Genomic DNA, 13,464 nt, shown 5'->3' with positions numbered 1-13,464 from the left:
ACTCCTGCCCACTCCCCAACCCCAGAGGTCCCTGGGGTTGATATGTTTGCTAGACAGGTGGTCCTCACTTATTGTTATGATTTAGAGGTGCAGATACCAATAAGCAAACCTGCTCTTTAGCCCAGCTGCCTGCAGTGGGGATGCAGCACAGACACAGTGGGAAGCACCTCCAGCCCCCAGAAGACAGGCACAGCACAAGCAGCTTCTGGTGGCTCCAGGTGGTGAATCCAAACTCCTTTTCTGCAACTCCCACCCCCTTACAGCAGGAATGAATCCTTGCCACTTGAAATGAGAGGCAGCAAGGAGGAACAGACTGTGAATTTTATTCAGGATTCTTCAGACACAGCAGTGAAGCAAACACCCCGCTCCCCAAAACTGGGATCTGCTCGGTGCTGGCTGACACAATACCAGGTACCAGCATGTTCTTGGTACCCAGGCAGCACACCATTCTCCTTCTCACACTGCTGGCACAGGGCTGCTTTGGGGGACAGGGAGGGAGGCACCAAGGAATGTGATACCCAGCACAGGGACACCTCTGAGCGATACGGGTGGCCCAGAAAAGGACAGTGGCTCTGCATTTGTCCCCAGGCCACAAGCCCACACTAGTTGCCTGCAACAGTGAAAGGGCAAGGGCTGGTCTTTCCACAGCTGCCACCACCTCGGTCCCCTTTTGCATCCAGGGTGCTCAGGAAGGGACCACAGGCTGCAGAGGCTGATCGCTGATGTCCCCACCAGGGGCCACTGTGACATTACAGAAAGCCAGACTGCCAGGCAGAGGAGGGGGCCGTGGGCTCCCGCTCCTACAGCAGCTCAGGGGCTCCATGGAGCATCTGCCCTCCTCCAGGGCTGGAAGCTCAGGCCTCCGAGGTGAGTTTGTTAAAAAAAAAAACATGGCTGCATGTGAAGAGTGAAGGGGGCTGGGGGTGTCACTGTGGGACAAGGGGCTGCTATACACCGCAGTAAAAAAATAAAGATATAAACAAGAAAAGAACAGGCTGGAGTGGAGTGTTCAGATCACATCCTCAGATCTCTGGCTTGTAACAGCTAGAGAAGGAGAGAGAAAGAGAAATACAATCAATGGTAGGAAAAAAAAAAGCAAGTGAGCATGGAGGGGAGTGTGAAAAACAAGAAAAGGGAATTTACAGAAGAAACACAAACAGAAGAAAAGGAAAATAAATGAGGGTGGGAAAACAGAATAGAAGGAAGAAAAATTCTATGTAATTAACATACACTGAGGCTTAAGATAATAACACTCAGGTCCCACAGCAATAGACAAGGAGGCTTTCAAACAGAGGGAGAGAGAAATGCCAGCCAGCTAACAAGAGCCCTTCATCAGGACTCGTGGAGATTGACACTGAACATCTCCAGTTTAACAAGAGCCTCACAGTTTTGCAGTATGGAGAGGAATCCTCTTTCTAACACTTTCCATACCCAGCCCCAAGCATGTCAACCAGCCTGCCTTCCTAAGCAGGAGGCAGAGCAGAGAGGCTCATTTTGCACACAGCTGTGAGAACATCTGCAATGGGGTCCAGCTGCTTCTGCTCTGCCTTTGCCACCGTTCCCACTGCGCTGTCACCCTGGCAGAGCTAGTGGGGGGAAAGGCCAGGGAAGTGAGAGCAGGGAAGGAAAGCTAACAGGCTGCCTTCTGCAAAGTGCCCGGGCTGGCAGGCAAAGGAGCTGCGGACGGCAGTCTGGAGAAGTGATCCGGCATGCGTGTCACGCAGACACGTGGCAAAATTCCACCCCTTCTCCCAACCACCCCTGCCTGCTTTGCATTCATTTCCACCCCTCTCCCAGCTGCACTCTCCTTTCTGCTGCCAGAGCCTCTGGTCCACAGCCATAGGATCTGCTTGGCAGGTAAAGGCACGCAAAGGATGGGAATATGTAAAGCCACCTTAGGGATGAGTCAACCTCACACCTCCCTCCTTCCCCTCCCCAAGCTCTACAAACCAGGGCCATACCCACAAGAGGGAAGTGAGTCACTCATGCAGAGCTCAGGCTGGCAGGAGCTGGGAGTGCAGACAGGTAACATACCTGCAGAGGAGGAAAAGTGAGGAGCAGAGAGAGACAGGGCCCTGGGCAGAGACCACTCTGAGCCCTGAGGGACAAAGAGAGCAGAGGGAAGGATGCTGGAGGCTGGCGAGTGGGGCAATGTGGGAGGTAGATGACAGTGCTGGGATGGACACGGAAGGGAGCAGGAGGGAGGGTCCGCAGGAAGAGAGTTTAGCACAATCCTGAATAGATGGACAGTCTGCAAATGAAAATAAAACCAAGATAAACCAAACAGTTTAAAACACAAAGCAGCAGCCATGGTAACAGCTCTCCCCTATCAGCTTTATCTCCAGAAAGACTCCAGCTCCTGGAGAGGATAGCCCCCACACCCCACACCTGCTCTAGTGCTTCCCTGCTGCTAGCTGTGAGCTCTCACCAGAAAGGTGGACGAGTCTATGCCTGGGGGGTTATTTTTATCATTTTCCTCAGGGATTTGCTGCACCTTTCTCCTCTGCTTCTGCTTCTGCCTCTGCCTCCTCCACCTCCTGCTCTTCCTCCTCCAGGTCCTCCTCTGTGTTCTGTGGCCCAGGGACAAAAGGAAGAAAGAGTGGAGATACTTGCAAGATGAGCCATGGCAGTTCTTTCCAACACACAATGGAACAAAGCAATTGTCATACCACTGGAATAAAAAGGGACCTTTCCCCATGGCCAAGATAATTCTAGGTCAGGGAACAGAGAGGCTTGTTTTCCTCTGGAGTATCACATCAGGGTATCTAACCCACTTACAAGTACTGTGACCCCACTGTCTAACAACTGCCATCAGTTGCTAGTGTTCCTTCCTGCATCCTGTGTGTCTGTAAGATGTCATGCACTGCCATAAGGTTTCTGTCCTTCCCTCAAAAGGGGAGCAGGAGATATCTGCCCCTCAGGCTCAGACTGAGAAAAAGGAAAGAGAATGCTGCAAAACCTTCAGGGAAATAAAGCCCTATGGGCAGTGACACACACAGAATGGGCATGAGGAGGCATGAGGGGGATGTTAGAGTAGCATGAGAGGTGCCAGGGTGACTTGCTAAAGCCATTTGCCACACACAGCCACACACCACCCCTCCAACACACACACTCCTCCTTTTGGGCAATGGGTGTAATGCCACGGTGCTGAACACCAGGACAGGCCCCTGTATTTCACCACTGAAGTGCCCCACTGCTGCAAGGGAGAGAGAAAAGAGAGAAGGAGCAAAGGATCTCATAGGCAATGGGAGAAGGGCCACAGCAAAGTTAATCTCACCTTGACTTTGTGGCTGGGCTCAGAGCTCAGGCCATTGGGGGAGTTGTACAACTCCTTGGAGACCACACACAGGAATTCTGTCTGATCCTCATTCCCATAATTATAGGATGAGCCAATGTTCACAAGCTAGAAAAGATGAGGGCAAGAATCACAAGCACATATTCCTGAAAACACCCACTTCACCTGAGGAGCAAGGCAGAAAGCCCACCATGCAGCACTGAGTCCAATCTGTAATCCCAGTGGAAAGGCCTCATAACTAAGCTGAGGAGACAACACAGAGAACCAGGAGAGAAGTTAGCCAGGATGCAAAGACTGGCCTCACACAATATCCTCTAAACCTCCAGAAAGGGTCAAGAAAGAGCCAGCATGATGGCTCAATCAGTGACTTACCCAGTATTCTCAGAGCAGAAAGAGCCTTGCTAGGCAGCTGTATGGTATCTTTTCCCCAAAAGACAACTCCTTCCCCCCTGCTCTGCCCTAGCCATACCTGCTCAAAGCGCCATCCATCTGACATAGTGGAAACCATCTGAGTGAGCTCCTCTTCCTGGCACTGCAGCACACGGTACACATGCTTAGGAGGCACCTGAGAGCAAAATTGCAGAGCACACTGACAGCAGTCACATGTTAAAAGCTGTTCCCCTCCTGCAGAATGAAGTGGTAATACCCCTCCTTGACAGACCTGTCCTCTTCTCCATGCCCCAGGTGAAAGGGGAGTGGAAACCACAATCCAGCTTTCTCCTGTGCTGTCATTGGAGGTCAGAACACTGTCTCTTCTGGAGAGCAGTGACTGAGCTCAGTGCTGCCTGCATTGTCCCCAGAAGATACTGCCCTCTTTTGATGGGGAATTTGCACTTGTCATTACAAAATCACTTCTGCAAATGTAACAAATGCTGATGGGGCTTTGCAGCACAAAGTGACTGTGCTGCTAGAGGCTTACAACCTGAGGCAGACAAGATGAAAAGTGAGATAGCAGACAATCCTCCCTCTAAGAAAGATTTTCAAAGGTTGCTGGCCAAGGCAGGGTGTGATTGTGCCACAGGATTGATTCCTTGTCTGCATTTAACTCTTCCATATCCATCTATTCACCTGTTTCCTCCAGGTTTCTTTGCAGGTATTACCATGCTCTTCATTGTGATCACACTCCCAGGACTCCCCACACCAGTCCTCGTCTCCATGACACCTTTGCTCTCCTCACAAATATTCCTCTATATCCCACAGCAGCCAGCTGCCTTCTTCCAAAAGCTAGAGGAGCTCACTTAGTTTCAGTAGCTATATCCAACATTACTTCTGGGATGCAAAGCAAGCCTGCAACTTGTTTATTGTAACTGAATTGGTGGTAGCTTGTCCCCTGCATGATTTTGCTGCATAGGGATTAGCACATAACCTTTAATTAGTTGCTTCTTCCCATTCCTTGCTGCTTCTCTCAACTCTTCTCCCCCTTTTTACACACCTGCTTTCCCCACCCCACTCTATCTTGCCATACCTGTGTTACTGTGTAGTCCTTCTCCTCCATTCGATCCTTGATTATTCGGATCAAAGGACCAATGTTATAGAACTCAGCTTCTTCAAGGATCCCTGAGAAAGACAGACAGGAGGACCACAAAGACGGAAAGTTAGCAGCCCACCTTTATTTTTCGACTTGCAAAAGATCAATTCTGAGCTTCACAAGGTCCACAGGGAGAAATTCTATTACTGCCTTACTTTTTAACAGGCTTGAAACTCTTGCTGAAGAGAATTGAAACTTGGCTCTCTGCATCTTGTTTCTAATGCTCATCCCAACTTCTTTATGCTGCCTGCTGCAACAGAAACAGGCACTGCCAGTGAAGGCTTGTGCTCAGAGGACTGCTAATATCTTTCCCAGATACCTGGCCAAGGAGAACAGCTGTAGGCTCCAGTCTCTCTCAATGACCACTTGTTATCACCTTGCTCAGACTCTTATTAAGGCAGAGAACCACAACTAGCAGCTCTGACAAGTCACCAAAAGAGCTAGAAAAGCCTAACTTACCTCCAGGACCACTTGGAGTTGTAGCCCCATATGACTTTATATGATCTTTGGCTCTCTTCCCTGTGCTTCGACTCAAAGCAAGTAAACAGAAATGTTTTTTGGGTTTTTTTCTCTATGGCATCTGCATCCATTACCTCTCCTGAGACTCACTTGTTTGTTAACAGGCCTTCAGGAAAAGAGAGGTGGTTCCCAGAGGGTCAGTGAGTGAAAGGTGGCTGGAAGCCAACACTCACATGTCCCCAGGGCAGTACAAAGAAAATATAGATGGGGAGATTGATCCTTCACTACCTGGCACACTCAGACCTCTTCTGTGTCTCTCATTCAGCAGTGAATTGTCTAATGGGTTATTTTTACACCAGCCTGAATGTTTGCAGCAGGAAATAAAAAAAGAGTCAATGCAAATGAACTGGACTCCTGTTTATGCTTCAGATTTGATATTAAAACCTGCTGATGAATTCTGTCTGATCTTAGGATTACAAGAAATGTCATGTAGTAAACATCTTAAAATTGTGTTTATTACAATCCTGCACCATTCATTTGGTACATTTTTGGAATTATAACTGATAAGACTGTTCTGAAGAAACAGGTAAAAATGCTTTAGGCAAAAATGTGTAAGAAAGGCAAGAAGACTAATGACCATGCAGAAATTGTGCTTGGCAAGCGCTGGACAACACAGCCTGTACTTGGAATTGGCTCCTTATTAGACCCTAGCATTAAAAAAATGACAAGGCACTGTGGACTGCTGGCTGATAACACAGTGATGTCACCAAGCCATCCTATTGGACCTACTGTCAACCTCAAATGAGGGATTGGTTTGACACACTTGCTCCACTGGAATTTCTGCAGCCCACAACCCATGAGAGCACAAGCAGCATACAGTGCATATCACTGATTAATGATGGTCTTTATTACAGTCAGTAGAAGAGATGAGCTCAGTTTTGTTTGGTCTACTGGGCTTTCATTCCTAATTAGAAACAGACATTAATAGAAAACTCACTCACAGAGCCTGGTTAAAAGTGGATCAGGAACAAGTAAAAAAATGGCTTATTGAGGTTCTGAGATCTTGCCTGCTTCTGTCTTGGTGACATCTCTGCTGCACAGTTGATATGCCACAACACCTGCAAGGACACCTTCCTCGCCCACTCCAAACCCCTTTAGTAAAGGAGACATTGTCATGCTTTGCAGAGATAGCTCTCTGAAATCCCCCCACATCAACAACCAAAAGGAGAACAAGAGACAACAAAGTTGACCACAAGTGCTATTTTTCCTGATTATGGTAAGTGGGATTTTTCTGAGCTCCACAACTCACCCTCTTCAGCCATATCTTTATCCAGGACCAGCTTTCCATGACGGAGGAAATTCAGAATTGGTCCAAAGTATGTGGGGTCCCGATCTATTAGGTATGCACCAGTTTCATCCTAGCAACAGAGATAGATCACAAGGAGAAAAAACCTAAGGAAAACTTGTAACCAACCTGCAAATGCCCTAAAATAAAAGATAAACCTAAGCGAAAATGTTCAATATTTCTAAGATTCTTTGGAAACCATGGATCCTGAAAGTCCCTAGCCAACTCAGTCCAGCTTGGATTTTAACTCCTGTATTGGTCTGCTCAGCATGAATCAACCCAGCTGAAAAAGCCCACAAAATAGGCCTCAGTCTCTTTGTGCAACTGTGCATCCAGGCCTGGTATGAGAGAGCAGAGATCCCCTTACAGGAACACGGCTGAGTCAGGCAGACATAGCTGGGAAGCAGACCTAGGATGTGGGGTGACAAAGAGGAAGGAGGGCAGGAGCAGAGGGGAGATGGCCTCTCTTCTCCCCAGCTCGGGAAGGCAGGTGCCAGGCTACAATAAGGTGGAATCTGGTATGGGGAAACCCTTCCCGGGAGAAGCGGGGGAAAGAGCAGGCATTTCTCACTCAGTTGCTCCTGCAGCTGCCGGGGTCCGGCTCCATCCCTGCATCCCTCCAGCCCTCCCCATGCTCGGTGGGGCAAGGTGCGGGAGGCAACCCAGCTGCCTTACCCGGTCCGACTGCAGCTCCTCGCCCTGGCACAAGCGACACAGGAAAGATTTCTGCTCCCGACACAGGGTCTGTCTGGTGGTGAGGAAGACGGTGCCCCCAACATTGAGCCTCACCCACTTGGCCTGGGTGCCAGCGGGTGGCGGGATGTCCCAGGTGCAGCGCAGCCCCACGGCGCCCTGCATCTCCTCCCTGCCCTCCATCCTCATCCTCACCCCCACCTCCCCCACGGCGTGCAGGGACTGCCGCAGGTGCTGCCTGTCGGGGAATGCCGGGATCTGTAGTTTATCTGCCTCTCCCTCCGCAGCAGCCGTGTTTCCCGGGGGCCAGGATCTCCCCTGTGACTACCAAGGGAGTCCTGAGAGGAGGAAGGTTGCTCGGTGCTGGAGGTTATCACTGCGGCTATTGGGATGGGCCAAGCCACAGCTCCACAGCGCTGACACTCCCCGGCTTTTCCCCCGTTCCCGTTTTCACAGACCACGGGCCACTCAGCACTCCGGAGGTGCAGGGTGTTATGCAAAAATCGTCGGCATTTATTTCCATAGACATCCTGTCTGGCTCATTAAAAGCTTCTGGGAACTGTAGTTTCGCAGGGACGTGCACAAAAGGGTGATGGGAACTGTAGTTTTCCCAGCCCGCTGTTCCTGCAATAAGGACTCTGTAAGGAAGGGCACTGCACCACACGACCCCAGCCCTGCGGCTGGTGCTCTGCCTGCTTCCAGTCCTGGATCTTGTCTGCAAGCTCTCTCGGAGACAGCAAGCACAGTCTGCTCCCTGGCAGCCGGCAGGTTAAGCCCGTCGGCGCTGTACTTCACAGCATTCCCTCCAGGACAGGCTCACTCCGGGCTCACCACTCAGTGCCCCATAACTTGCCATACATTCTTGCAGCAAAATAGGCAGACAGCTGCCTTCTTGCTAACATAGGGATAGTTCTGGGAACTGTAATCTGGATCTGCATGAAGTGCTGGCAGGGGGCAGGAATAATTTCTCTTCCAGCTCAGAGGAGCTGCTGACTCAGCAAACTCCCCCTGCTGTGCTGCTCTACCAGAGCAAACCCCCCATGTCCTTCCCCTGGGCTCCTGCCATCCCTGTTTGTGTCTGAGCAACAGAGAGCTCAGACTGTAAGAGCTCTGTGTGGAGTTTTACCTCTGCCCCAGGCATGTATCACCCGCCGAGGCTGATGTGCCAATCCTGTGTCATGGAATCTAGTCCTGCCTCTGCCACTCGCTCCTGCCAGGCCGAGCCTGGTGCTCAGCAGTTCATGCCCCAGGGGACTCTGCTCAAACACACTCCTTGGCACGGACACAACCTGAACAAGTTCTCTCCAACAGCTCTGCTTTTCCCACTCCCACCGAAGCACAGCTGTGCCTGCCAGCAGCTCGAGCACATTAAGAATGGAAAGGAAAGGCTGGTGTTTCACCCTACTCTGGCTAAAAACCTTCCTCCACCTAAGCAACTTCCTGGCTTTTCCTTGACAGGGCAACGCAGCACTGCAGACACACAACACTTTCTTTTTCTTGCGTTTAGATTATAGTGCCTTTTGAGGTGGGGTATAATTGAGTGAAGAGACTGGGTAAAAAGAAACATTTTGTTTTACTCTAACATTCCTTTTCTTCTTGTCCTTCCTTCTTATTTTACTTGCAAATCACTCCCTCTATCACTACAGAAGAAGGCAGTATCGCCCTTCCCCCAAATCACCCGGGATTTCCTTCACAATGAAGGCATGTGTACTTTGCTCCTTCTCTGGAGGAGTGCCAAGGGGAGGAGAGGAAGAGCGAGTAACACGGAAGAGGTTTCAAGATTGCTGACCTTCAGCTAATTTAAGTGCAGGAGCAATTCAGCTGCTCCAGGATGTAAATTCAAATAATTTTGAACCAGCACTAGAGTGACCATTAACAGAGCATGAAAAAATATTTTTGTGTACCTACATGGAGCAGACTCTGGCCAAAATTACTGCGAGCCCTGGGACCAGTCTCCATTGAGCAGTAACTTGCATCAAAGATGCTCAGACTAACACTGACCCAGGCTGAAGCGTCACACAGTGCAACACAGCTTTGGGCTGTCAGACTGCTGTCCTAATTCTGGCTCTGAGTCAAACCACAGCAAACTGGAGACCTCTGCCCTCCACTCTGGTGTGTGAGGACTGCAGGATCCTGTCTGTACTGGCTGCAACTCCAGCATAGAGCTGGGGTGAGGACTGTGGCTCTCCGATATGAATGCAGCAGTTGGGTGGCAGCCTATAGCCTCTTATCTCCCCCTCCAAGAAATCTGCCCTGTCTTCACTTCCCAAGGGTTCACCCTCTTCTTTTCCTCCTCTCACAGCCCCTCAGTCTCTTTCTCCTTTTTAGGGTCCATCTCTTGTTCTCAACACCTTCTTTTCCAACCTTGCCCCTGACAACGCTGCTCATGAGTCCAGGATGGTCTATATTCAAGGCATACTTTCTTCCATCAATATCAGTCTCCACTTGTGGCTGGAACCTCAAGTCTTGCTCACCCCATGGGGTGAAAAGTTAATTGCTAAATCTAAAAAGGTATATTGTGAGCAAGGAAAGATGTCAAGGAAGACACTTCCAATATCAAAGCCTTTTTTTCTGCAACATACAGCAAAATAAAATCCTTGAAAATGCACCAGGCCAGGGATTTCCCCACAGTATCTTAAAATCGTCTTTAGGAAGAAGCCAGTGTGGGGGTGAGTTGCCAAATGAAATGTTCTGATGACTTGGTTGCTTTGGCTAAATACAGATTTGATTGCACACTATCACCAGACGTAGTTCTGAGATGCAATTAATGTGGCCTTTCTAAGGTCCCCTGAAATCAAGCAATAGGACACAGGAGAAATAAGTTTAAACAATCAATGGTGTTTGGTCAAAGGTTGGAATCAATGATATCAGTTCTTTCCCAACCTTAATGTTTTATGATTCTATGGCTTGTTCCTCCTGCCTTCATATATAAAATACATGCACAGAAACAGAGGGAAGAGCAAGCAAGAGCTTACACAGGGCTGTGTGATGATATAAGACCATCCAGCTTTGCAGAATGCCCAGTGAAATCATGGGGACCATTGCACAGATGGACTGGGAGCAGGAAAAACTTGACAGCCACTGGATACTGGGTTGAACTAGAGCTGAGGAGAGCAGGGCAAGGGGTAAACTAGAAGTGTCCTGGTACAGAAGTCAAGCCTTGCAATGCAATCCTGCAGAAGGCTACACACACTGCAGAGCTCTGCACCTTGATATGTGGCATACAATGCATCTCTGGTGTTGTAGAGCTGCTCTTATGGAACTGTTCAGTTGTGGAACAGCAGTGGGAGCAGGGATCACCATATGTTGGCACAGACAGTGTCACCTCTCTGACAGGCTGGGAGCACATATTGGGGATAACATGGCAGGAGGCACCAGAGAAGACATCAGGAAGAACTAGTTGGCATGTCCATGTAGGAATCAGTGCCACTCTCTTTTCTGCAGGAAGTGGAGAGGGGAATACAAGTGATGCTCTGACATTTTGCCAGCAAGCCAATAGTGAATCGGGCAAATAAAATTCCCTACACTGGACTTGGGAGTGGACACAGTTGAGTAATAGAGTCCAGCTTGACTGCTAGCTGAGCCAGACATATTGGAGCATGAACAGAAAGGCCCCATGGCACACAGGCAAGCTAATCTCCCTCCAGCTGCTTGTGCTGCATGAGGTCTGTGAGCAATGTACCTGCATTCAAAGCAGCGTGCAAAGCTTGTGTGTGGACGTGCATCATGCAGCACCTTTGCTGGAAGACTGCTGGGAGAAGGACACAGAATGGTTGTGCAGCACCTGGTTGTAAGCTGGGACCAGGAGAGATGGGAGGAATATTAAATGTCCCTGCAAACACCCATTTACCAAGGCTCATGCAGTGCTTGGGCCAGTGATGCTGGTAGAAGGGCTGCTTTAGAATTATGGATAAATTGGCAGAGGAACAAAAAGTTTGCTGGGAAATGAAGTGTGAAATAGTGCAACCTGACTGCTAGGGAGCAGTATGGAAGGAAGAGGAAGCAGGTGACAAAGAAGAAAAGTGAAGAAGATGGGACCATGGGATTACTTTTGACTAGATGAAACTGTTTTCACGGAATCCAAACTGCTAAAAGTATTGCAGATAGTAAAATATACCAATAAACAAAGAAAGAGTTTACATGCTGACCTGGGATTCTCAAATTTATATAGAGAGCTGTAAAAACACCTAGTCTCAAGCTAGCCACAGGTCAATGTGACCTTCCTTCCACATCAGGGCTGTTGCTTAGGCTACCTTTTTGGCTACCATGAGCCCTATTCCATCAAAGATATGCTATTCCCAATTCCCTGTGGCAAATTTTCCACAGGAAAGTAATGAACATTAGTGATTTGCATTACATCCACTTCTCCCCAGCTTTTGGTTCCTATAGGAAACCCACCCACTGAGTCAGGGACATAAAGATCTGCAGAACATTTATAGTCCTGGTGTAAGTCCCCTCAGCTGTTCCATATGTCCAGTAGCATCTGTTATAGCTCAAAATAGGTTTTTACAGTCTCCAGGCTTTGAAAACATTGTCTCAGTCTTCACAAGGTTCTCAGCGCTTTCCTGCATCACCAGAACAGATCTCAACTACAAGGAGGGGAAACATCAGAAGATACTCTTGGATAGATTTTTGATACATGACATAAGAGGGAATACCCCAGAAAAACAAAGTATCTTGCTGTGGGAAAGAAGATCTCAGTTTCTCCTCTATGGAGAAATCAAGGCAAAGTTAAGCATCTGCGAAAAGATTTGCCAAAAGCTGTGAAGAACCACTGAGATTTTGGAGTGCAAAATTCAGCCTGGGAAGGGCAGTTGAGTTCTGCCAAGCTTGGCATAAATGCCAGAGAGGGGGAAGGGCCCTGTGAGATGTCATCACCGAGCCACAGGGGTGAAATGTAGAGCAAGGGGAGGGGGAAGTTTTCCACTTAATTTGCAACCTCCAGGTGGGTGGCTGGGCTGTGCCACATACCTCCCTGCAACACAGAGGACAGAGAAAAAAGCATCTCAGTCTCAAGAGGAAACTGAGAGGTTCCCACTGACCCCAAGGACTGCTGGTCAGTGGCAAGAAAGAAGCACAGTGCTTAAAATGCACCAAAAAATATCCTGGAAGGATGCACAAAAACCAGTTCCTAGCACCTATTGCAAAAAAGTCTGAAACAATATGTCAATTTTCCTAATAACTAAATTTTCCTGGAGAAACAGAGCAGGCAGAGCACTCATCTGGCCACATAATCACAAAATCAGCCTCTCTGTGTACTAAAGGATCACTTGTTCCAGACTCCTGTGCACTCTGTAAACTCAGCATTTGCTGCAATGTCCTCGAAGAGCTGGGTTGACAGTCTGGATGCAAGCAGGGAAATCGCAGGATGTCACTCACTGAGTGGTCAGAATGTATGTGTGAGTTGGAAGGACAGAGGAAGAAGTAAACTGGACAGTGAAACTCCAAAGAATAAACACTCAGCAATAGGGAAGAATCCCATCCTTACAGTCAAACCTGTGACAATAAGCTTCCACTGCATTCCCTAGAAAGAGCAACACTATAATCCATAGATGTCCACAGGTACCTGTTGCTGCAAGCACAAAAGAAGAAACTGTCTCATTAACTTTCAAGTTATCAGTAGGCCAGAAGAGATACAGGCTTTTTTTTTTTTTTTTTGCTTTTTTTTGGTAGGAGGTTTCTGTGGGGCTTTTTGTTTAGTTTTGGGCATTTTTTTGTAGAGGAGAAAATCCCAGAGAGAACAAATTCTTGAATGTTATCAGGGATACGTGGTGTGCTTTCAACTTTTAGACATAAAAGAAAAAGGTCTTGGGAAAAACCAGGTGCCATTGCAGGCTATTCCTCTATAGGTCTAGTTCTGCTAAGTTTTTAGGGGAAGGTTACATGGTAAGAATGAAAATACCTATGCAGTCCATTTTCCACCATGTAAACTGACATCCAGCATTTCAAGAACAGAGCTGTAATTGACAAGTGTGGACTTCAGGGCAAATAAGCAAATGCACAAGGACAGAAAGCAGGAAGATGGTGCAGAGACCCAAGAGAGAGGCATACCATTGTCTTTCCTGGGTCAAAGAGCTTGTTGAGGATAAGAGGTGTGGTTCTACTCTCAGAGAGAAGGAAATATCTCATTTGAATCTCACTGTG

The 13,464-nt window shown here is 48.4% G+C and overlaps 1 protein-coding gene across 4 annotated transcripts; it reads right to left on the bottom strand.

Annotated features, from left to right (window-relative positions):
• Positions 1-303: 303 nt before the first annotated feature.
• On the bottom strand, positions 304-12,761 carry KCTD17 (potassium channel tetramerization domain containing 17). Of its 4 annotated transcripts, XM_056482525.1 has the most exons (8): positions 7,303-12,761; positions 6,592-6,700; positions 4,761-4,852; positions 3,765-3,860; positions 3,278-3,403; positions 2,495-2,570; positions 2,035-2,251; positions 304-1,044 (listed from the first exon to the last, which is right to left on the bottom strand). In XM_056482525.1, the coding sequence occupies exons 1-8, from the start codon at positions 7,507-7,509 to the stop codon at positions 1,023-1,025; spliced, it is 945 nt and encodes a 314-aa protein (XP_056338500.1). In that variant the 5' UTR covers positions 7,510-12,761; the 3' UTR covers positions 304-1,022. The 4 variants fall into 4 exon arrangements, with proteins under 4 accessions (XP_056338500.1, XP_056338498.1, XP_056338501.1 ...); XM_056482523.1 differs by having other exon boundaries at positions 304-2,251; positions 3,765-3,884; XM_056482526.1 differs by lacking the exon at positions 2,035-2,251 and having other exon boundaries at positions 2,429-2,570.
• Positions 12,762-13,464: the final 703 nt, after the last annotated feature.

Source organism: Oenanthe melanoleuca, chromosome 1A, assembly GCF_029582105.1.
Source record: "Oenanthe melanoleuca isolate GR-GAL-2019-014 chromosome 1A, OMel1.0, whole genome shotgun sequence".
Taxonomy (NCBI): Eukaryota; Metazoa; Chordata; class Aves; order Passeriformes; family Muscicapidae; genus Oenanthe; species Oenanthe melanoleuca.
Note: the sequence above shows the minus strand (reverse complement) of the source record. Positions and strands in the feature narration are given on the sequence as shown.